The sequence below is a fragment of the Amblyomma americanum genome, chromosome 9, assembly GCF_052857255.1.
Source record: "Amblyomma americanum isolate KBUSLIRL-KWMA chromosome 9, ASM5285725v1, whole genome shotgun sequence".
NCBI lineage: Eukaryota > Metazoa > Arthropoda > Arachnida > Ixodida > Ixodidae > Amblyomma > Amblyomma americanum.
This window is the reverse complement of record NC_135505.1, coordinates 93,835,260-93,857,633: the sequence shown is the minus strand read 5'-3', so window position 1 is coordinate 93,857,633 and position 22,374 is coordinate 93,835,260. Positions and strand designations below refer to the sequence as shown.

At 43.8% G+C, this 22,374-nt stretch overlaps 1 protein-coding gene across 1 annotated transcript in view; it reads left to right on the top strand.

The window, feature by feature from the left end:
* The first annotated feature begins 3,352 nt into the window (after nucleotides 1–3,352).
* LOC144103515 (anoctamin-4-like) overlaps nucleotides 3,353–22,374 on the top strand; it is a 46,647-nt gene continuing 27,625 nt past the window's right edge. Inside the window, exons 1-11 of the mRNA XM_077636213.1 lie at nucleotides 3,353–3,431; nucleotides 4,187–4,281; nucleotides 8,220–8,531; nucleotides 12,252–12,350; nucleotides 13,912–13,989; nucleotides 14,692–14,849; nucleotides 15,561–15,667; nucleotides 17,587–17,642; nucleotides 18,803–18,859; nucleotides 18,960–19,024; nucleotides 20,886–21,020. Of these exons, the coding sequence (XP_077492339.1) occupies nucleotides 3,380–3,431; nucleotides 4,187–4,281; nucleotides 8,220–8,531; nucleotides 12,252–12,350; nucleotides 13,912–13,989; nucleotides 14,692–14,849; nucleotides 15,561–15,667; nucleotides 17,587–17,642; nucleotides 18,803–18,859; nucleotides 18,960–19,024; nucleotides 20,886–21,020 (1,214 nt within the window). The 5' untranslated portion in view covers nucleotides 3,353–3,379. The remainder of the gene's footprint in view (nucleotides 3,432–4,186; nucleotides 4,282–8,219; nucleotides 8,532–12,251; nucleotides 12,351–13,911; nucleotides 13,990–14,691; nucleotides 14,850–15,560; nucleotides 15,668–17,586; nucleotides 17,643–18,802; nucleotides 18,860–18,959; nucleotides 19,025–20,885; nucleotides 21,021–22,374) is intronic.

Below are 22,374 nucleotides of genomic sequence, written 5' to 3'. Positions count from 1 at the left end.
TACCGCTACAGAAAAGGGCGGGAAAACGGGAATGCCGACGGTCTCAGTCGTAGCTTTCCTGCATAATCTGGCGTGAAATGTCCTAATGCTCTAGAAAAGCTACCGTCTATCATTTTTGGTTTTTGTTTTTTTTTGCTTCTCCGTACCTACCTCATTGTTGAAAAAAAAATAGTTTCTTACCAAATTTCAGACGCATGTCTTTTGCGAAAAAAGGAAAAACAAAAAGAGGAACTAGTTTTGATTCAGCAGACACCCTGGCGTGAGCTGTTGGCGAGGGTTAAGTCATCCAAAATTTCCAGCCATATTGCTCCGTATTAAAGACCTGCCAATGTTCTGAGGCTGGCCGCGTACTGCCTAGCCGGAGGTAGGGGCTGAGCTCAGATCTGATCTCTAATGCTCCATTGAGGACCCTTGCCAGCTGTGCAGGTCAAGTGGGCTGACTACTACGAGGTCGACTGGGACTCTGACGCCCATTCGTGGTGCACCGACCAGCTGCAACCACTTCGTGGCGTCTTCTTGGCGGCGGACGGATTGTTGTGATCGGAGGCCCCGACAGCGGGAACAGACGAGCCCGGCAGGCGCCATCGAACTATGTTTGACCAAAGGTGCTGTCGTCCTGAGAAGAGGATTATGAACGGCTCCTGGCGACGGCGAGCTGTGACGAAAGGCCTCTAATCCCTTCATCCGAAGTATGGAATGCGGCATTTCTCCCGAACTGCGCCCTCACGTGGACCGGCAGAAAGACCCGAACAAAGGCGCCGGACCCTCCTCACTCGCTTGCACCTGCGCGGCCAGACAAAGCGGGGGCGGACACAGCTGATTCATCTTACCCTCTGGAATTCACAGGGCCCTCAGGACGCATCTTTCCCACGGAGGGGATCACCGCCTGCAAAGCCACCGACCTTATACACCTGGTCAACCCGTCGGAAACAGCATTCCAGGACCTCAAGGCGCCAGGATTTCTTATCGCCTGTGCACGTGTTTGTGAAGGCGGAGCGGTCACGGGGTTAGGGAGGAGACTATGAAGAGTGTGTCTGCCCATTGGACGCTTGATCAGCCACCGGTTTCCCTAGCTAGGTGTCTAGGGAATATCCACTGTATTTAAGCCGGAATTTGGCTTGTTTCACAAAACTTTATCTCTGGCTTTTGGTCTCCCTGCTTCTGTTGTAAATATGTAAATAAACCTTCAAGTTTACCAACCCTCCTGAAGGCTTCCCTCCGTCGTCTGCCGAGTTCATCGTCAAGCGGTGAAGACTTCGGTCCCGATACCCAAGCATATCACCGTGCACCTGAACGGCATGTCCAACGTGTGGGTTCGGACGGCGAAAAAGAACTTCAACAAATAACTTTTTGCTATCACTGTACGCTTTGGCTACTTTTGATAGTTGATGTTCATAGCAGAAGCAAACTCTCTTGTATTTGCTGTGCTGGCTTTCTTGCATACCGGGACAAAATTATTTGTCATAAACCTGGGCAGCCTTCTCCGCATTCTTCAGCTGGTACTAACGCTGGTACTAACTGGTGGTGACAACTCATATCTGATATAACATTAAGACACTGAAAAAAATACGTACCTTAAAGTGAATGAGCTCATTAAGAAGCAGCACAAATAACACGGTATGCTTGCTCAATGTAGACTTGTGATTTTTTTTCTAGTACCATGACAAGCAAAAACAGCTAAAACTTTCCAGTAATATTCTTTTCGGTGAGCTCTAAAGTTCGTTTTTTCCTGCATGTAAGTACATTTCTCCTGTGTCAAGACTGCGATCTCTGTGTGCTACTTTCTGTTTCGAAGAAAACATTTTATTGTAGATGTTGTAACGACAACGCAGTTATACCACGCCGCGATGATGACGAAGTGCCAGCGCGAGGTCGGAATCTTCTATGGTCCTTTGTATGAGGATAATAACAACAACAACAATCTGCTATGGAAATTTCCTTGTTTATGCCACTATACCTTGGCCAATCCCCGCATGTGGGTATGTGCCATGTTTTAACAGAAAGAAGTAGAAGGTCTAGAGGGCTGGAAATGACCGACGTCCAACAGAGGACAACAACAACAAATGACCGACCAGTCTTGTACTACCGTGCTATTTTTGTAATAAAAAAGTTCAAAAATAAATTTTTCTACATATTTTCACCCCTCAGTCGTTCGAATACGCCGTGCGCCGTTGCGTTTGGTATTTTCTTTTCCGTAAAATTAACTCCAATTTTCCCATACATTTTCTCGAATAATGTGCGGAAATAACGTCCAAACCGAACCCAGAACTGCAGAAAATGTGCCACTAAGATCTTATGCAGGAATTACGATATCAAAGTGCCACGAATTGATTTGAAAGTCACGCCGGCACGAGCCAATTATCTTGCACAACGGACACGTAAGAGCAGTCCACAGCCGTCTCCATGGTTAAACAAATGTGTTTCTATGTGCTGTCATTCCCTTTTCTTTCCTAGGGGCATATGTTTTGAGTATTGGATAAAAATAACTCTGCCGTCTCGTATATTTTGCCCCGTTTTAAACCATTCATAGCTGGTTTTACAATTTTCTTTCTCCTTTTTAGTGCGAAAGGAGTAGTTAACGAAGGCTCACAGAAGAATCTTGTGTGAAGCCTCGGACTAACTCGGATAAACTCGGGTTAGTGCGGAGCAGCGTCACGCAAGCTGCAGCCAATTGGAGGACGCGACCTTCAGGGTGATCTTTGCTAAACTTAGCATATCAGCAGCCCATGCAGATACAAAATAAATGTAGCCACTACTGGGTTTCGAACCCGTGGTGGCGCGAACACATCAGCTTCGTTGGACACTGCACGAGTGTAGTATGCTATCGCACACGGCCGTTCACGCTTCGTGTTGTTGTTGGTGTTGTTGATGCAACAAAAACGGTGGCACACACCTACGTTAGGGGATTGCCCAGGATTTGGTGCAGAAACTGCAACATACTCTCGTGCTGTGCATTACACGTCGTCGTCTTCATAACGGAAAACAATTGCGAAATAATATCGTCGCCGTGACGTGCTGACGTGCTGATGAACCAGGGAACCAAACCCATGAGCCAACCTGTTAAATGCATGCTTTCACACATCTACTCGGTTCAACTCGTTAAAGCAGTACCAATTTTTTATTCTTTCTTTTCATGTTTTTTATCACAATTTCCTCCTCTCAAGCAGCCAGCTGCTTGCTGTTATAGAATTCTTACACGTTGACCAATCGTTAAATATGTTTTTAATAATTTATTCATCTCTCTAATTAAACACTTCGATGGTGAGTTCATTCCACGCAGTAGGCACGGGTCAGTATACTCGGACGGAAGAAAGATAAAGCATTGAGCTGTTATAAAGGAACAGGCCAAGGAAGAAGAAGCAAAGCAGAAAAAGCTGCCATGGACGACAACCTTCGCATTGCTTTCCGTCCAAATAACCAGTCTCCGACCGGTGAGCATCCTTTGAATGGTACATAAACATACTAGATTTGCCTGGTACTGGCTTTTACCCAGTTATGGCGCAAGATCTTACGCGTGACACATCGGTTACCTGTGGTGTACTTTCTTGCATATGTGCAACCCGATCGCTGAAACTAACCTTTTTGCCGTTACCTCCACTGCCCATTTTACCGTAGCTTGCACGGCTATTCTACTCTCTAAACACACATAAAATAGCCTTGCTCCCAAAATAATAACAGTATTCAAAGCTTGAGTGTTTTCTGTCTTTGATATCGAACTATACGTTTCTTATTAACGGTCTACGGGTTCAAGATTATAAGCAAGAAATTAATTTTTTTAATGCTTTGTAAAACATTTATGGCATTGCATGCGGCGTGCTGTTTTGTTGTGCATATTGATGATATGCAAGGCGTGTTAGTGATTATTTTATTTTACATGGGAAACTTAACTCTCGCTGCCCTATGGGAAAGAATTATTATTTGCATTGTGCATTCTGCACCAAAAAATTTCCTTCTCCCGTCAACAACTCGTGCTTTTAAATGGCTACTGCGAGCGTTGTCGCAACGGCGAAAACCTACTCTTAGATAATGTCCATGAAATCTACAGAATGGTTTCGGAAGCGCCAGTGGTACTTTCTCAAAGAGAAGGAAAGCTGCAGTAGGAGGTTTTCTGCAACAACCGCGTCACCACTTTCACCTCTGAATCGATTCTTGACGTTTGATTGACATCGCGTACTGCTTTTTTCAGGCAAGCAGCAGGGGAGCGAAAAAGACGGACGCTCAGACGCCCAGACGAACTTTTCCAATGCCAAGAAAGAGGAATCGAGTCGCAATTCTCAGAACGTGAGTTGAGCTGGGTTTGTTGACGTTATGCATCAACGCGATCGCTAGCCTCAATGCTCGGGCCTGTATTATATAACCTTTTTGGAAGCAGTTTTGTTTTATGGCGTGTCCGCTCGCATAAAATCAGTGTGCTGAGATCATACCCACTGCCACGGACACCTATTACAGTGTAATAAATAGCTGTCTGGCCAGGTGTAAGACATGATGTAGGGATAGCCGGTTCACAGATTCTGCAGATGTTATTTGTGTAATAAGTTTTGTCGGGCTAGTTGGTTCATACTGAATGAGCAGGCTAATCTGAGCGAAAGGGTTAAGACAAGAGAAAGGAACACACACAACACTTCCTAACGCAGTAAGTTTTACTGCGTTAGTAAGTGTCTTGTGTGTTCCCTTCTCTTGTCTTGACTCTTTCGCGCAGTGTACCCTATTCATTCAGTGCATTGTGTATACGTCTTGGTGGCTCCTCTCACACGCTCTTGTTCACACAATTTTATAATTGCTGTCTGCACCGACCACCTCGTCTACTTTTGGTTGGCTTTGTGTATGAAATATTCTGAATTTTTACCAAATACGCGTTCCCTTCGTTCTTCGATGCCATTAATTTTTCTTAACTAAACATATGAAACTATTAATCGTCAAAGAGGTAGACACAAAAGGTGTTGCAGTATCAACTGCAAGGCAAACCAAAGTGCTTAGGCAATGAAGTGCTTCTTTGAGTTGATACGTACAATTCCGAAAAGGTCCGGAACCAGTGTCATCAAGATTTTTACAGGTGGGTTTCAATGACGCAGTGTTGCAGGACAACTCTTCGTAGCTCGAAAACAAGTAATTTACCTTTTCTGCAAAAAAAAGGCCGGTAGCTAGAAAAATGAAGTAACCAGCGATTGGTGTGGCGTATAAATATCACGTTTGTCTAGTCAGTGATAAAGAAAGACTGTCGCCAGCAATATCCGAACTATTATTTTAGGGCGAGTAAACTCCAATGTTGTTTTGGCGTGCAGCAGTTTCTAAATTACATCAAATCATTACAGCAATTCGTGCAGAATTTGTACCTTATCAGTGCACACTTTCTTTTCTTCCTCCATTGCCCAATAAAGTTGTCCAGATCGGTTCGTAGCGTATTAAGATACCTGCAATCAGGTGACCAACGTCTTACCACATCATTTTAAATTATTAGATAGAAATAATTCTCCGTAATTTGCCGCAGGAGTACTGGCTAGACAAAGCGTTCTAGTTTTATTTCATTGCAGCCAGCGGCCTGAATTTAAATCAAGTGATTTTCTGTGGTGAAAAATTGCTGTTAGGAGCACAACCCTTCCTTGACCGGAGATCGAAATACACTGGCTAGCTTTTGTTCGCCCTGTACAGAGTGCTGCAAGTTTCACTTAGAATACTTGCTCGACATGTGTCCCGTAAATTAGGAAGAACAAAGTAAAACATTTAGCAGGACTCTCTACCTCGCATGTCAAGTAACGAGAGTAAAAAAGTGGATAAAATATGTCCCCCGAGCGCAACAGCCTCTAAGAAAAAGTGGAACAAAAATGATCCCCGACCGCATTCAGGGGAACATGAGAGCATATTTACTGTAAATGAAGTGAAATCTAGGCTCTGCTTGAACATATGCATCTCTGCACCTTGAAACCATTATTTCTCTTTCTGAAAAGATGCAATGCACTGGACTGCCCTCACCGATGGCCCGTGCCTGCTTCCACTGTAGAAACAGCGGCACCTTTTTCTTCACAAGCTGTCTTGAGGGGAAGTGGGGGGAGGTAGTGCCTACGGAACGCACTTGTGTTTTTCCTGAATCAGCCAAAGTTTTTTCGCTCCCTTAAAGGTGCACTAAAGAGGATTCTGAGCTCGGCTTTTTACGTCGAGAACTCGACCTGCACGTTCCAAGCATTCTTAGAAACCTAGAATTATTCTGCTCTGCGGCCGATTTTTCTATTAAATCGGATTAGCTGCCCCGGCTCCCGCATATTTTTTTGCACCTCACCTCCGCAGGGCTTCGAAACGAGCCCGTTTGCAGCCTTCTGAGGTGTTGTTCCTCAGTTCTATCCAGGCCCTTGGCGGGCCCTTGGAACGTCTGCCTACTGAGGCGCAGACACGTTGTAATGTCCGCATGTGTGGTAAGCGGATTCGGTACAGGAGTGTCGACAGAGTCTGGGAATTCAGTGGAACTCCGGGGGAGAGACGCTCGGGCGGCTGTGTGAGCAGCCTCGTTCCCTTCTATTCCATGGGGTCCGGGCAGCCATACCAATTGTTTTTTTCTCTGCGCTGAGATATGTTACCCGCTTGCTAAAATTTTGCTGGCAAGCGGCGCTATTCTGCCGCTTATATAATTTCGACAACCACCGCCCCCTCCGAAAGTAGGAGGAATCGACCAACGCGTGGCGTGCCGTTCAGCTAGTCGCGTGGCGGCTTGCCGCTCTGCCATCGGTTGAGTAATAGGTAAAGCATAGAGTACACGTATATTTTTCTTTCCGTGGGGCCTAATTTGTGGCTTTGTTATCTGCTACAGGGACTATTTATTGACCAAAAACCTAAAAAAGAAAATGAAAAAGCGACTGGCTGAAAGGCATTCCACGCGTTTTTTTACTCTTCTTATATACTTTCGGAGGTGAGTTCAAAAAAAAAAGGCGAGAGCCTGGACGTTTGATTCGATTTAATGGGAAAATCTGCCACGCAGAACAATAATTATAAGTTTCTAAGCATGCTCGGAGCGTATAGATTGTGTTTCCTCCGTAAAAAGTCAAGCTCATAATCTTCTTTAATACGCCTTAAGTTATCTGGCGGCCCAGCATTAATCGAGAACCCTTGTACGCTGCCTGCTGGAGCTCACCAACTCACCTGCAAGACAAGTAGCTCAATACTGCTGAACATATATCGCTATTTTTATTTTCGAGAACGCATAGAGATTACTGTCAAAAATAATAAAGGGAGAAATTCAGCAGCACGTCTGATTAGAAGCGGAGCTGAAGGCGTCCCGACAAAATATCGCAAAACTGCCACTGCTCTATATCCCGCCGTCATCAAATGAAAACTCTAAACGCTATAAAAAAGCTGTTTTTCATTCATGGGGCGCCAGCATCATAAAAACGGGGCTTAAGTGCACTCTGCTTCTGTGCAGGCTCTGGAACCACAAAGTTGGCTAAATTTGGCCCGTCGAGCCACAACATGCTAAATGTATCGAGATTATTTTTTTTTTGCTTTGCTACAGATATTAAACCTTTACACAGTGTTTAAGTAAGTTCTTCGTGCAAAGGAACTTTATGCCGCGAAGTCCCTTTCTCATCACATGAGCGGTGCAATGGATTAACAGCAGGATTTATAGCAACATGGTGGTGTGCACCAGTGTGTTCGCTAGCATGCGTAAACTTGCGATCAAGCTGGATACATCTTAGCAACACAGAACAGGAAAGAATCTGAAGGGAAATGTGCATTAAACAATCGGGGTTTTAATAAAAGTTTATGCTCAATCTGCTGGGTCCACATATATTTAAGAGTCGTCACTTTTGGCTGGCTGATGATCGCCATTGCAATCATAGAACCTTCCGCCCCACATCACGCAAATAAAAGCGCTCTTACTTAATCGTTTAAAAGTACATCTTCAATATATTATGCGTCCTTCCTAGCGAAACTATACTTGAATGATGCGGCTGTTGCACGAAATTTAAATAGCGGTTAAAAATTGAAGAACATAAGAACTAAGAACACAACGAAGACATGGCGAACTTTGACTGCCAAGATGTATCCTTGCGCTTCGTCGCCGTGAAATCTAAAATTTCAGATCTGTAACTTAAATGGGCGCCGCTGGTGAAAGATTGAGCTGACTAAGCCGATTAAGATTTAGGTTATTGTTAGAGTGCAATGCAAACTGTCCCTCATTATCATGATGATTTTTCACACACGTCACACGTATGTTCCACCTTCATGTGCAGAACCCTGATTCCGGCACTGGTGCTCTACCGGCCGCAGCTGGAGCCGGAGCCGGAACCGTGTCGCATCAAGCCGTAGCCGAAGACGGAAATAAAGCCCGAAGCGCGTCGGACGCAAGTGCACTTCCCGTGGATGAGGTCGCTCAGGTTCAACACAACAGTCTACGCAGTCTGTATTTTCAAGACGGAGAGCGTCGCATTGACTTCGTACTTGCCTACGAGAAGCTTCAAGACCCCGCATTAGAGGAACATCGCCGAATCTTCGAAGAGAACCTTCGCAAGGAAGGCTTGCAGCTTGAACTAGAGGGCGCTTCGGTGAGCAATGCGGACATCTTAGCGAAAATTCTTCTCTTCCGGTGTGCTCCCGCGGCAAGTTTCAAGAATAGTGCAGCGGATAATATACATGTTGTGTATGAACAGGTTTTCATTTGAACAGCACTCTCTATATAATAAGCGGCACGATTACTGAAGTTTGTCAAGTTGGACGACATCTGTGAGAAAATTCGCCGTATGAGTCACGTTGAACAACATCCGTTAGAAACTTTGCCCTAGGAACCTTGCTTCTCATCTCTCTTGGTTATATTCACTTAAAAGTGCTCCAGCCCTTAAAGCGAACCACTAAACAAAGGCATTAGTACAAATACCAACCTCGACCGCGAAAGTACAAAGATGTTACTCTTTTTGAGGATGAATAGAAAACTGATCAGAACCTAGTGTAACCTAGCATTGAAAGCGGTACAGTGATGTGCAGTATGTAGTGGCTAGTATGCAGGCTTCGCTGCGGAAATAAGTCGGCTGAATGCGCTTTCTTCGTAGAGTGAGTTATTTCCCAGCACTCTGGGGTCTTCTGTTTTCAGTGGACAGATGGTAAGCAGCTAATTGACCTAGACAGATGAATTAAAGACAGTTTTAGTCGGAATAACGCACAGCAGTTGATTTCAAAACTCAAAATAGCGGGGCCTTAAGGGCAAAGGGTAAGGTAAAATTAGAAAAAAAATCGTTTTTTTTTCTTTTGGAATTTTAGAAGTTCAATTCTTTCTACACATGTTCCATGATCGCACTTTCCTCAGAAAGCCATATTTACGGCTGAAAAACGCTTTTTCCGAAACCAAGTAGTGAGCGGCCACGCCCCCTTTCAGGATTAACGTCAATTTTTTCAACCAAAAAGTCCACCACCTGATTTCAAAACTTGTCTAAAATCAGCTACATATAAAAAATTGTCTGGCAACTATTGTACAGCTCCTCTTTTTTAGCCAAGACAATCCTGAGACGCTTTGCACGTTTTTTCCACGTTTCTGCAACCTTCATGCAGCTGCGTCCGAGTGCTATCCCTTTCGATCAGTATTGTAAATTGTGCCGGTGTTGGTTGCTGCTGATAAGTTGAGATGCCCAGGGCAAAGAAGGCCTTCGTCAGGCGTGAATTTCACGGCAACCGCTACGCTCATCGTGAAAAAGCAAAAGGATGTCCACGACCGAATGAGATCCCGAACGCCGAACGCGCCAGCTCCTCGACATCGAAGCTTTCAAGATTTTCTCTGTGCTTCCAGGAAGAGGATGTGCTACAGAGCAGCAGCCAATATGCCTTAATGGACATGGACGGCATTTGTGCCGCAATTACACAGATTTGTGTGTGCAGAGAGTGCGGTGGAAGTGTTGAGCTCATCGAAATTGTGACAAAACGAGTAGGTGTTGCAAGCGTTTACAGTTTGAACTGTGAAGTGTGTAGTGCCGCACAACGATTTGAGACGCCGAAGAAAACTACTTCTGGCCTCTATGAAGCCAACCTCAGGTTAGTGTATGCCTTGAGGTCCATTGGTAAGGGAATGGCTGCAGGAAATATACTCTGTGCTATGCTAAACCTTCCTAAGCCGCCGACAAAGTTTGCGAAATACAATCAAGAGATTCTAGGTCACATCGAAGCTGCTGCTCAGGAGTCGATGAAAAGGGCAGCTGACGAAGCTGTGCAGCTGAATGAGGGGGATAAAGACATCGCAGTTGCTCTTGATGGAAGCTGGCAGAAGCGAGGCCATACTTCCAATAACGGCATAGTCTCTGCGACCAGTGTAGACTCTGGGAAAGTGCTGGATGTGGAGGTTTTGTCTAAACGTTGTCCAAAGTGCAGCATCAAGGGTACAAACAGTGACCCCCTTCATAAAGAGGTGTGCCAAAGCAACTACCAAGGCACCAGCGGCGGAATGGAAGTCGCAGGAGCACTGAAAATTTTCGGCAGGAGTGAGGAGCTTCACGGCGTTCGATACGTCAAATACCTTGGGGATGGTGACAGCAAGGCTTTTATGGCTGTGAAGGCACAAATGCCATATGGTGATTCCGTTGAAATATCCAAGGTTGAGTGCATAGGGCACGTGCAAAAAAGGATGGGCACAAGGTTACGAAGGCTAAAAAAAGGAAACAAAGCAGGAAAATTCTCTGATGGAAAGAGCCTCTCGGGCCGAGGCCGACTGACTGATGCAGTAATAGACAAGCTCCAGACGTACTATGGTTTGGCCATCAGAAGAAATGTAGGAAACCTGGATGAAATGCGAAAGGCCGTTTGGGCAACCTTCTTCCACTTATCGGCCACAGACGATGACCCATGCCATGGACTTTGCCCAAAGGGACCTGATACGTGGTGTGCCTTCAACAGAAGTCAGTCAGAGGGCAAGCCATTTTTCCACAAGGAGAGTTTGCCTGCATCTGTCTTGGAGGCTATCAAACCCATATATAGAAAGCTATCGAAGGCTGAGCTCCTAGAGAAGTGCCTGCATGGGCGAACACAAAATGCAAATGAGTCGTTCAACCATGTTGTTTGGGAACGCGCGCCAAAGAATGTGTTTGTTAGGCTTCGGACCCTACGGATGGCAACGCTGGATGCTGTTCTTTCATTTAATGATGGTATTATCGCACGGGCCAACGTTTTGAAGGCGTGTGGATTGAACCCAGGAAGCAACACCATCAAGTGGCTGAGGGAAGCTGACCATAAGCGCATGTACTTTGCGGACCGAGCAACACGACAGCTTACAAAAGAGGCCCGACAGTCAAAACGACAAGCCGAAAAGCGAAAAAATGACAACGACAGTGACTACGAAGCAGGGGGCTATTAAACCAATTACTATGGAGGCGTTTCTGCGAATAAAAAATGGTTTTTCACATCTTTTTTCTCTTTACGCTCTATTATCTCAAAACAGTGTTTTTTCTTACAAAGGTACCATTATTTCCAATGCCTTTCAAGACAGACGGCTGATTTTTTTTTTGCAATCATCTACATAAGTGTTGCCAACTACTGAACTAGAATTAAGCAATTTCACTGAGCAGTTATTCTGTTATGAATTTTGAAATGCGCAAAGAAAGGTCAGATTTGTGTACTACCGGAAAAAATTTTATTAAAAAATCGAATTTTCAACACATTTCAAATATTCTAGTTCAGTAAAAAGAGCAGAAAATTTGGCAAACAATGATATATGTAATATTAGGCTACTGTTATTAGTCAGTGAGAAACATGTACCTCAACATGGCCTAAAATGCATGGGAAGTATAGGGCTTACCCTGTGCCCTTAATGTAATTAACTTCTAGTCCAACGGCAAGATTATTGCGTTCAAAGAATAATAAAATGTACATTTAGGTATCATGTGCAAACGGAAGTACCATCAGCGTCAAATGAAACACGAACAAAATAACTGAAATGTTCGAGCAAACAATCATAAATATTAGCGGCTGGCAACGAAATCCAGCCGTGGCCTATTAACTTTTGCACAGAGCTGCTCTTACACCTTCGATGCGAAAATCAAGTGCTCTAGTACTCTGCATGCCCTTCCAGTTTTGCAGCCGCGGTTTCAGTTCTCAATTCGAATTCTCAGAATTGGAACACCACTAATTGTTATTGTGGTTGTGGTCACTGGTTCAAAATTTCTTCTAGCTCATTTGCAAAGTATACAGCTCTTTAAATAGCGGATTATGCACACTGCCCGTACGTGGAATAGTTACGCTTTTGCAAAGAAAACCCACCTCCATTTATGCACCATACTTACTACATGCAGACGTCCCAGGACGGAAAGACCAACTTCCTCAAAATCCACGCTCCATGGGAAGTGCTTTTGCAGTATGCGGAGAAGCTTCACCTCCGGTTGCCCATTAAGGTATCAATAGATCTTTCCTTTTGCCTTTCTACTTTCTCTTTTCCGCCACCATTGACCGGTTTCCCAAGCTGTCTTGTTGCGAAAACATCTATTTGTTCATGTATCTAACGTCTAGGCTACGCCACCATCCATGTCCACTCGGCTGTCTAGAGACCTGATTGTACTTGGTCACCAGTATGAACTGACTGGCGGAAGAAGAAAAGTCTTCCATTTCTAAACGTCATTTTCTCAGCAACGATGGCGACTTACCCTGCCGTACAGACAACATAGACAGAAAAGCAGTAAAATCGTTTTTAACCGAAACAAAAAGTGACACAGTGTTTTTAATGTATAATCAACTCATCGCTTATCGCTCGCATCGCTCCGTGGTCAAAATAAGCACTGCCCTTCAGCATTTTTAAAAAGACTTGTTTTTTTTTTCATCCCCATGGCCTCCTTTGAGCAGCTTTGTTTTAGCCGGTCTTGCGTGTTCACTACGACATTATACAGGATAATTACTACGGCCTTAGCCTTAGGTACAAAAACTAAATGTTGATCAAAATCTGTCAATAAAATCTACACCTTCTTTCACCTGCAGTTTAGAGCCCTGAGGCGAGTAGTGTTCGCTGGCATAAGTCTAGACAACACTGCGCGCATCATGAACGCAACCGTTTCAAACGTCTGCTGCGGACGTCATTCGCTGATATGCCTCCGCCTGTAGCGCGCAGTTAAGAGCGAGGTGCGGCTGTTTCAACACTGCTTCACAAAAGCAATACTGATCGGCAGAAAACACAAGCGTAGCCATCGTGGTACATATCGCCGCTTTCGACATCAATGCGTTTATTTGAGTTTTGATTTTAATCCATAATGTTATCAGTGCTAGCAATGCCGTCCAACTCAGTCGCTTTTTAATGGGGGAAAGAAAAATATTGCAGAATACAGCCTGAAGCCGTGGGCGTCAAAAATACGCAGTCGTCACTAGAAAAATCAGAAAGGCATTTTTACTGCTAGGCTCACCGAATAAGAAATTGTTACGGTAATTTCCAGTGCTGGTCTAAACAGACACGGTAGCCTCCTATTAACAACGTCTCTGCCCTCGCAAACTGATTTGAAGCATACACATTTAGCGCGATAGATATTTTGCCATAAGTTCACAGAAGAAGGGAGATACGAAAACTCCTGTCAATAGCAGACGTATACGTACCAATAAGTTCCCTGCACGCCAACCTCCTGCATCCCAATGTACAACACTGCATTACTATGATGTGATGATGTGATGGTACACACACTGATGTGATGCTACATTCCTTACCTCTGACCGTTGCTGTCGCGCACTTTTTCGGTGCATTCTCACGTTTTCTATTGCCGTTACAGAATAGGCGCTCAGCATCTGTCTGGCGTTTCTTATAGCATAAAATTACCCGCGGCAGCTATGTGGTTCACCGGCTCGCTTGACGGCTTTTCACTATAATATACCACAAAAAAGAACGTAGTCCCCTTATGCGTGAATAGTCGAATACGTTTTTTTTCTTTAAGTGGCCATTTTTTGACCAGACCTGTCTAAACGTTGCGGTTCTCGCAGAAAAGGGGCAAAGTGGTCGACCTGCCCACTGTGATAGCTTCAGAGGGCGAGGCGCCCGTCCTACCTAACCTCAAGGAGGTGAGTGACAGATGAGCACCTCTAATTATAACGTCGATAGTTTGTATATTTAGTGCGTACAAATTTTCTGGAAGGTAGAATATCCAGTTTTGTTTTTCTTATGCAACCGGAGCAGTACAGATAACTATAGCATAGAACGTTTCTTTTGTGTACTTACACAGCAACGAAAAAAACGACCATTAGTAAATTTTCCCTAACAGTTCCTGAAAGTTCCAGTCATTAGCACCCTTCTAATAAATTAGTTTTTATGCGGTTGATCAAGAAGGCAGCGGTATCATGAAACTACATGATACCGTCATTAAGCAACACACACTGTTGGGTAAAGTCATAAACATGTCTTATGCTACTATGAAGATCTTGACGAACCTAACTTTTTTAGCGCTCATATTTTTTTTACTGTCGTTTGTGGCCTTCGTGAAAATGACTAGAAGCTTAGTGAATAGCCAGCAATGCATGTGCTCCTGGGGTTAAAGCACAAGGCTAGTAGCCTACAACAGTGTACGCAACGCTTAACGGCAACTTCGAAGGCCATGAATCTGTTCCATGTCGCACTCGTTTTATCTCTCAATTGCATTCCTGTCATGTCTACTTCGTTGCTGGTGTCGATTGCACCAGCTATCGCGATTGTACTTCCGCAAATCAGTGTGTGTATTAGTGATTGGTGCCGTTGCGAATTTCGTGGCGTACTCTTTACCCCTGCAGCTGGAAGAGGGCTCTACCGAGCTGGAATTTGAAGGCAAGCTCAATGCACTAGAATCTTTCTGGGCCAGGTTGTGTACGCCATTTCCCTACGACAAGAAGCTAATACCCGACGAGAAGCAGTTCTTCACTGCCGAATTTGTTCGACAGCGAGAAGGAATGTAAGTATTTTCAGAACTTGACATTAGTAGTCTTATCAGAAGCGCTGCCCGCATGCACGAACGTTGAACGCTAAAACACGAAATCATACCCGTGCGTGCAATATCTACGGCCACAAAAACTATTCTCGTGTACATGTAAAGGCTCAACACAAACGCTCGCAGTTATACATGTCGCACAGGGCATTTCACGAATCTCTCGAAAAAAATTACCCTTCAGCAGACGTTGACAAACCACCCAGTGTTCAACCAGGAAAGCCTGTGCTCATTTGATATCTCGAACGACAATGCCAATCTTAAGGTCTTGAAGACTGAATACCTCTGCTGTGTTCAGTTTCTCCTATTTCGCAGTATGATATTGTGTCCAAAAGGAAAACTTATAAGTTCATTAGTTGATAATAGTTTACTGACCTCCCTTCAAATCCCTGCTTCCATGGACTCGCATGAGTTCAGAAACCAACAACTTAGCCGCATCTTTCACGGCGTTTTGCAAACAAACTCTAGAGATTAAAGCTAATACCAGGCATACCGTGGCTTTGGCTTCTGTAAGGATGTAAAGCTGACGCTTAACAGAACGGAAAAGGAAAATTTGCATCTCCACATGTCAGCAGAGAGACTTCAGTCAAAGCAAACTAAAGTGGCGCTAATTTTGTGCAGTTAGGCGCAGGAAACATTATGACTCTAAAACACAATTATGTAACCGCTACATGACAGGCACATAATGGAGAACAAGGAGTCCGTTTTCTCGCAAGCCATTCGGAGCAGAATAACCTGGGAAGTTCTAATGCGGACTGCGTTCGATGAAAGCGGGAAACAAACAGGTTAGTGTACGTTTGGTTTTTAGAACTTCTCGTTCATTCGATTGAAATCTCGATGACGTCAAGGTCTTACTGCTTTGTATGCCTAAAATCTATGGGGATAAGCAGTAAAAATGGAATAAGATAAATTTTTGTCTACATTAGTGCTAGTGTCCATCCGGGACCAGGGACGTACAAAAAAATGGGAGAAGAGAAATGCACTCTATGCTTTAATACTAAAAAGATATAGGAAAGTTCAGCACATCGAAAAAATTATTTGTTCGAAATAAAAAACTCAAAGAAGACATCGTACCTGCCACCCAGTACAAAGAGTAGAACATTGTGAAATACAAAAACGAACGAAATTTAAAAATAAAATTAGTAAAACTGAAACTCGGCACTTTTGGGGCGTTCAAATGTCGAAATTCGAATACGGAATAAATTACTGGATAACAATTTATTCTTTTCGGGGGAGACCGAATAAGCAATATGGAAAAAATTTGTACAATCGAGGCGACTCCATTCCTGTATAAGGAGGAAAAAGCAAAAAAGAGGAAGTGTATTTATGGTGATAGCATTCCGCTAAAGGACTTGCGTTAATATGCCTCAATATTCTGAACTGAGAAAAGCTATGCAGTTTTTGAAGTCAACCTTTGGCGGCTGTGTAACATTGGTGGCTCTAATTGTGTAATTTGAAGGCAGTGTAAATAAAAATCTGAGACCCGTTTGCTACAGTGTGGACGACTTAATATGTGAAAAACCGTGAAGGCTAGTGGATACGTCAGTGAAGTTATATTTTCTGTTCGTGAACCGCAATGAAATTTGCGTTATGATCTTCTTAGTACTCTTATATCAGCGATTGGTCTAAAGAGTCAACTTATGCCAGTGAACACTCAATCTGCTCTAACGAAAGTTTTATAAATTGAAGGCTAAGTATACACTGCTGCGAAATAGAGGCACCTTCTGAGAAAATAGCCTGCGTGTTGCTTTTTAGGCTTAGTTTGCTATGTGCGCATCCTATCTGAAATTGACGAATATTATTAATAAAAGGCGCATAATCAAGACATAGTTATAATTTTTTACGCCACCTTGCAAGCTCATATAGCCAATTTTTTTAAGTTTCTCATTTCTCAGATCATTCGCCTGGTTTTTGTTGAGAATTAGTAGACAGCAATATCTTCGTGGCAGTTATTATTAAATCTATAACGTAGTCATCTGCGAGCAGATTGATATCAGAATAAGAAATGATCAAGATAATTCCAAAAATAGTAGTAAGCAGCATCTGAACGAATTATTTAGGAATAGCCAATCTGATAGGTGCACCTGCTGGTTCGATATCCAGAAAAAGTGCAATCAGGGATAAATTTCGCGTTAAATCAGTGATATAACATACTTTCTGCGCATTTCGCACGCCAATTTGCAACAATAATATTTATTGACGTGGCCACGCGACGTCGAATCGTCTACTTCAGCGGAATTAAATTATAACGCTATGGTTATGGCAAATAGGTCATAGAGCTGTAAGCACAGAGTTCACTAATAAAGCGTCCAAATAAACACAGACTATTTTCCGTGGCATTGACCGGAGCCTTGTCTGCGCCGATTGCAAAATAAAGGGCTAAAAAAAGCCTTTTTCTTATATCATAAAAAAATCTAACAATTTCTTCACCAAGAAAAGAATGCCGATCCCTGTGTATCTTTCAACAGCCTCATCAAATAACTGGGAACGAAAAATGTGCTTTCGCAGAATTATACCACCTAGGACGTTCGCAACCTATTTTTCTGTTAGCACTAAAGTTACTATCATTGATGAGCAGCGCTGTATGGTTATCTTATTATATCGATATCCCCACCCCTACAACCATTAACAAGCATTATGAAAAAATCATTCCTTCACATTTATTACAAGTTACAGTGCTGAAATTTTTCTCTCTTAATCGCAGGTATCTACAGGCTACTCGATGAAGAAACTTACATGGAAGCTTACCCACTGCACGACGTAAGTCATGTCAAAGTGGTAGCAAACTTAGAGTGCAACTGCGATCCAAAAAAGTTGTCTTGGCGCTTGCCATTTCCGTTTGCAATGAAATAACCTACGTCTTCCATCCTTCTCTTTTTTGAGATATTTACGACGCACTTATACGAAGGACAATAACTTCACCTCTAAAAATGCTACGCTTCGATAAATTAACACGTCTGCGATAGAGAGCAGACCCTCGCACTTACCACTGATTTATAAAATATTGAATTCGTTAGAGTATTAAATGATATTTTTGATGCCTCTATGCATGGTCGTCCTCATGCTTATTCTTTTTTTTTCTCTCGAACAAAATGCGACAAGATATACCACAGGATCATATTTAAGCATCACAATCTAACAGCTTTTAAAGGTAATCGCTTCAGACTCAACCTGCCCGGAATACACTTCTCTAGCGCGGCTCACTTTCGCAAAAACTCTACAACTAACACGTGGGCTTAGCTAACGGAACGATTTCTTTATCCTGCACCCTAATGTCGGCTAAAGACTAAGTGACTCTCACGTCTGGAAACTTTCTGGGTCCGCTTCAGCCGGAACGAGCATGACAACGTTCAAATCTGGCTTGACTGTACGCCGCTCAACGACCTGATATAGCTCCCATGCTTCTATTAGGTCTCAGTTTGCTAGGAAAATTGCCGTGGCTTGTTGGAACACTCTAGTCGCAGAAGTTCAGAACAAACAACTCAGATAATCTTGCTTCTTAAAAAGCCTTAATATAAAGGTAGTACAGCTACTCCGCTTATCTATTAAACGGCGATTCAACTAAACTTTTTTCCGGCCGCCCTACAATGCTGCATTGTTTCGCAGATACCAGCAAAATATCTGGCGCTTGTGTCACAAACCATGCATTTAAGCGCGTACTTCGGCTACTACGACATACTTTAACGGAACAGCGCAGAAAAGGACACGACCGCAGAAAAGAACACGGCAACACGAGCTATGCGTCCTTTCTGCGCTGTTCCGTAAAATATGATTTACAAACAAGTCCGGTCTTCCGTCTTAACGATCTTAACGATATACTTGCTACGAGAAAACAAACGGTGGGAATGTCACTTTTGTTGTGTGATTTGAACTTCTGGTGCCTTCGACATCTGGAAAGGTTCACTGTACTCTTATCGCAGGGGCCTTGCGGCACGGGACCGTTCGATCCTGCCAAGGAGGTGGCAACAGAACGGAGGGTACGTTGCTTTACCGACAGCAAGTATTCATTGCAACCTTTTCTAAAGGCGATAGCTCTTATTTATTTCCCTGTTTTCTCCATCAATTTCTGTGTTTCAGTTACTGTACAGCGAATGGGCCCGGCCAGCATCGTGGTACAAGGAGCAGCCGCTTTCCCTAATAAGGTTGGCTAAAGTCGTCCGCAGCATACCTGTTCTCACCTGTTCATGAAGTCTGGGGCGCAAGCGAATTTTTCTCTACAGCAACCAATATTTGAATAATCGAATGGGAACTCCAGGATACTTGCCTTAAATAGGAGACTTTTCGGGCAGTTTTGAAAGCAAAACTGCTTCACTATCTCTACCCCCTCCATTATTGTCTTTTTTCTCTCACAGATAGATTTCTTAAAATTAGTTTGATCATTGCTTTTGCACAGCTGGTATTTTTACCAGAAATGAAAAAAAAAATGGCTGTGGTTTAGCTCTGGTTAAACCTGGAGTGACGCGGTAGCTACAGCTAGCCGAGTGGAACTCGCTCAGTCCTATTGCAAAGTCAATCTTTCACCGCAGCGTTTAGCTGCGCGTTCCTTCTTCATCTTCGTCCCTGGACGTGGATTCACTCTCTCACTCTCTCCCAATCTCCACTGCCCTCCACCAGTCGACACAGCGCATGCGCACAGCTGTTGCAGCTCGGTTTCTCCGGCACGCCGCGCCGCCGGCAGCAGCAGCTGCTCCGCACCACCTGACCAACCACGTGGCGGCGCGGCCACGCCGCCGCCACGCTGAAGGCTCGAAATGCAAGCGTAATGTAGCTATTCATGGACACAAAATACTTGTAATCGGCTAGAACTCATAGTGGCCATTCTGTGCATTAAGCCGTTGTGCGGTTAGCCGTTGAAGCCTGCTGGGTTGCAGGCTATCCACCTTCCCACCAGATTGTGGGCTACCTGCCCAGGTATGTGTATGTGCGTGTATGCCTGTGTGTACGTGCGCGCGCAAGTGTGTGTGCGTGTGATAGGGCGCGTACGTGTGTTTGTGTGTGCGTTGGTGGGCAGCTGGCAGATTCAAGTGATGTCACAAGGTCACGCTACCTAGGTGGCATGTGGACGATAAACAATGCAAAACCACAGCCACAAATCGCTAGCGTACACAATTCGGATTTAGAATAACTACCAAAATTTACCGTCATTCTTTTCAATGCTATTCGTAGAGGCTGATCCGACGACGCATTATTATCACTAAATGACCAGTTGTCGCAATATTGTCTGTCACCTCGATCACATGCATTGCACTAAGCAGTTTGTCACGTTCCTTGCCAAAGGACAAAGCAGTTCTTCGCTCGTTTATTGCAAACTGCCGCATGCTTTCATTCACAATTATATTAATCAGCAGAGGCATTAAGGAAGCCAGAATTCATCCAAATCAAAAGAAGCATGGGGGAATTTTTCTTTTTTTAAATTTGCGGTGTTGGTCAATAAACAATTAGTAGCGTATTTATTTTATGGCTGAGAGGTAACCCTTACTTGGCTTTCATCCCTTTCGTGCAGTGGAAACAAAACATAAAATTATGTGTGTATAGGTGCTTTTAGTTCATTAGTAATCAGGGAGTCAAAGGCCTTCAGATTCATTCTCAACCCTACTACAATAGACAATCGTCATATCAGCGTACTGCTAATTCGATTTTGTGCACACTCGCCGAGCGTTATGAACACAGTTTCAACAAGTTTTTTGCACTTTGTATTTTTTTGTTTCTTTTGTCACAGTCATCTTATTTTTTGACAAACTTTAAATGAAGGTTGACGTGCTTACTTCACGTGAGAAATGCCAAGCGACTATCGCTTGTGCCTCAACGCTTCTTCCTCATTCCCAAAGCACACCAAACAAAGCAAAATGTTATTGAGTGTTTCTTATGGCAAAAATCACCGACATATGGGAGCTAGCAAAACCTTATAACAAGGCTATCAGTGGTTTTTTGCCTCGAAATTGTAACAGCAGAAATATGTCGTGTTAGATACATGCTGTACTTGTTCGCATACGTGTCACGTAGGCGCTATTTTGGCGAGAAGACGGCTCTGTACTTCGCCTGGCTGGGATTCTACACCTCCATGCTGTCCCTGCCAGCTGCGGTGGGTGTCCTGACTACGCTGTACGGCCTCATCGGAATGACCTCGAACACGCCCACGTGAGCAGGCAATAGCAAATAGGCTCCTTTAATGGGAGCGTACCGCTAATACCAGTGTGGCTACGCCTTTGGGATTCACTGCTCATACACTCGATCCAGGGCGTCGTAACTGCAACCTGCTCACGCGGAGTCTCCTATTATGTTCTTTTGTACACTGCAGATGCTGCGATGGTGCAAGGAAGTTATATTTATAAGGGTTTATACATTTTAAGCACAAAGCTGACACCAAGGGCCGCATTCTATAAGCGCTCTATTTTCCATGCTCCTTTTTTCATCCATCTCGTCCTCTTCTATTGATCACTCTTATATACCAGCGGCTTTCAAGCGTTTGTAAAAAGCGACCAGGCCATTGGGCAGAAAGAAGTAGACCGGACCTCAGCGTCGGCTGCATATCGCAGCCAATGGCCGCTAGTGGAGGGTTCCGGTAGGCATCCGCCAAATGGCCGGCTCGTTTTCCACAGACGCCTGAAAGCCGCGGGTATATCTGAGTGACCAATGGAAGATGACCACAAGGACGCGAAGTGGCCCTTTTAAAATGAACAGCTGTAGAATACAGCCTCAGTTTATCGACGTCTGTATCTTGTGACTCCCTTCGTTTAGTGGTCGTGCGCTATTTGTTGGAAAACCCAACAATTCTGCACAAGAGCATTTTAGAACAGGAAACCATTGATGAACGCAATTTTTTTATATAATGTCAGATTTCCTATAACAATCAATATATCTGCAGATCACCCGATGGCAGTCTGGCATTTATTTTCTATTCACGTTTTTGCTATCGTCAAAAGCATTCCCTATCGGTTTCCTATGTCAGTCTTAACTATTAGATACAATCGATGCAAACTCTTTAAAAGAAATACTTTGCTACATATCAGAATAGACCACTACACTCAATTCTTCCATAACACTACCTCAAAATTTTTCAATTTTCAAAATTTTTGTCTGAGAGGATTGGACATGGTCAGAAAAATCTAAAAGCATAGCGAAAAAAAATATTCTCCAACGCTCCCTTCGCTTTTTAGACATTTTATTTAGCAAGAAAACATCAGCCAATGAAAGCTTCTTCGGAAGCTGCTGGCCTTTCTTGGTCATGAATATGTAGTAATGCAAACTAGTATGCGATTTCAAACCTCATTGAGGTGTTGCATGTAAATAGACGGGTCCTTTAAGTTCCTTCGATGCCCCACCGTACACCGGGAAGTCCTTCACTGCCTTCGTTCCTTTCAACGTTCCTCTGGTATGTCTTCCAAACGCAAGGGCCATTGAAAGGCCCTTCTGAAAGACCGTTCTGAGTGTTTGTCAAGCACTTGTCAGGTATGCAAGTTAGAATATTTCGAGTTGTGAGAGAAATACAAAT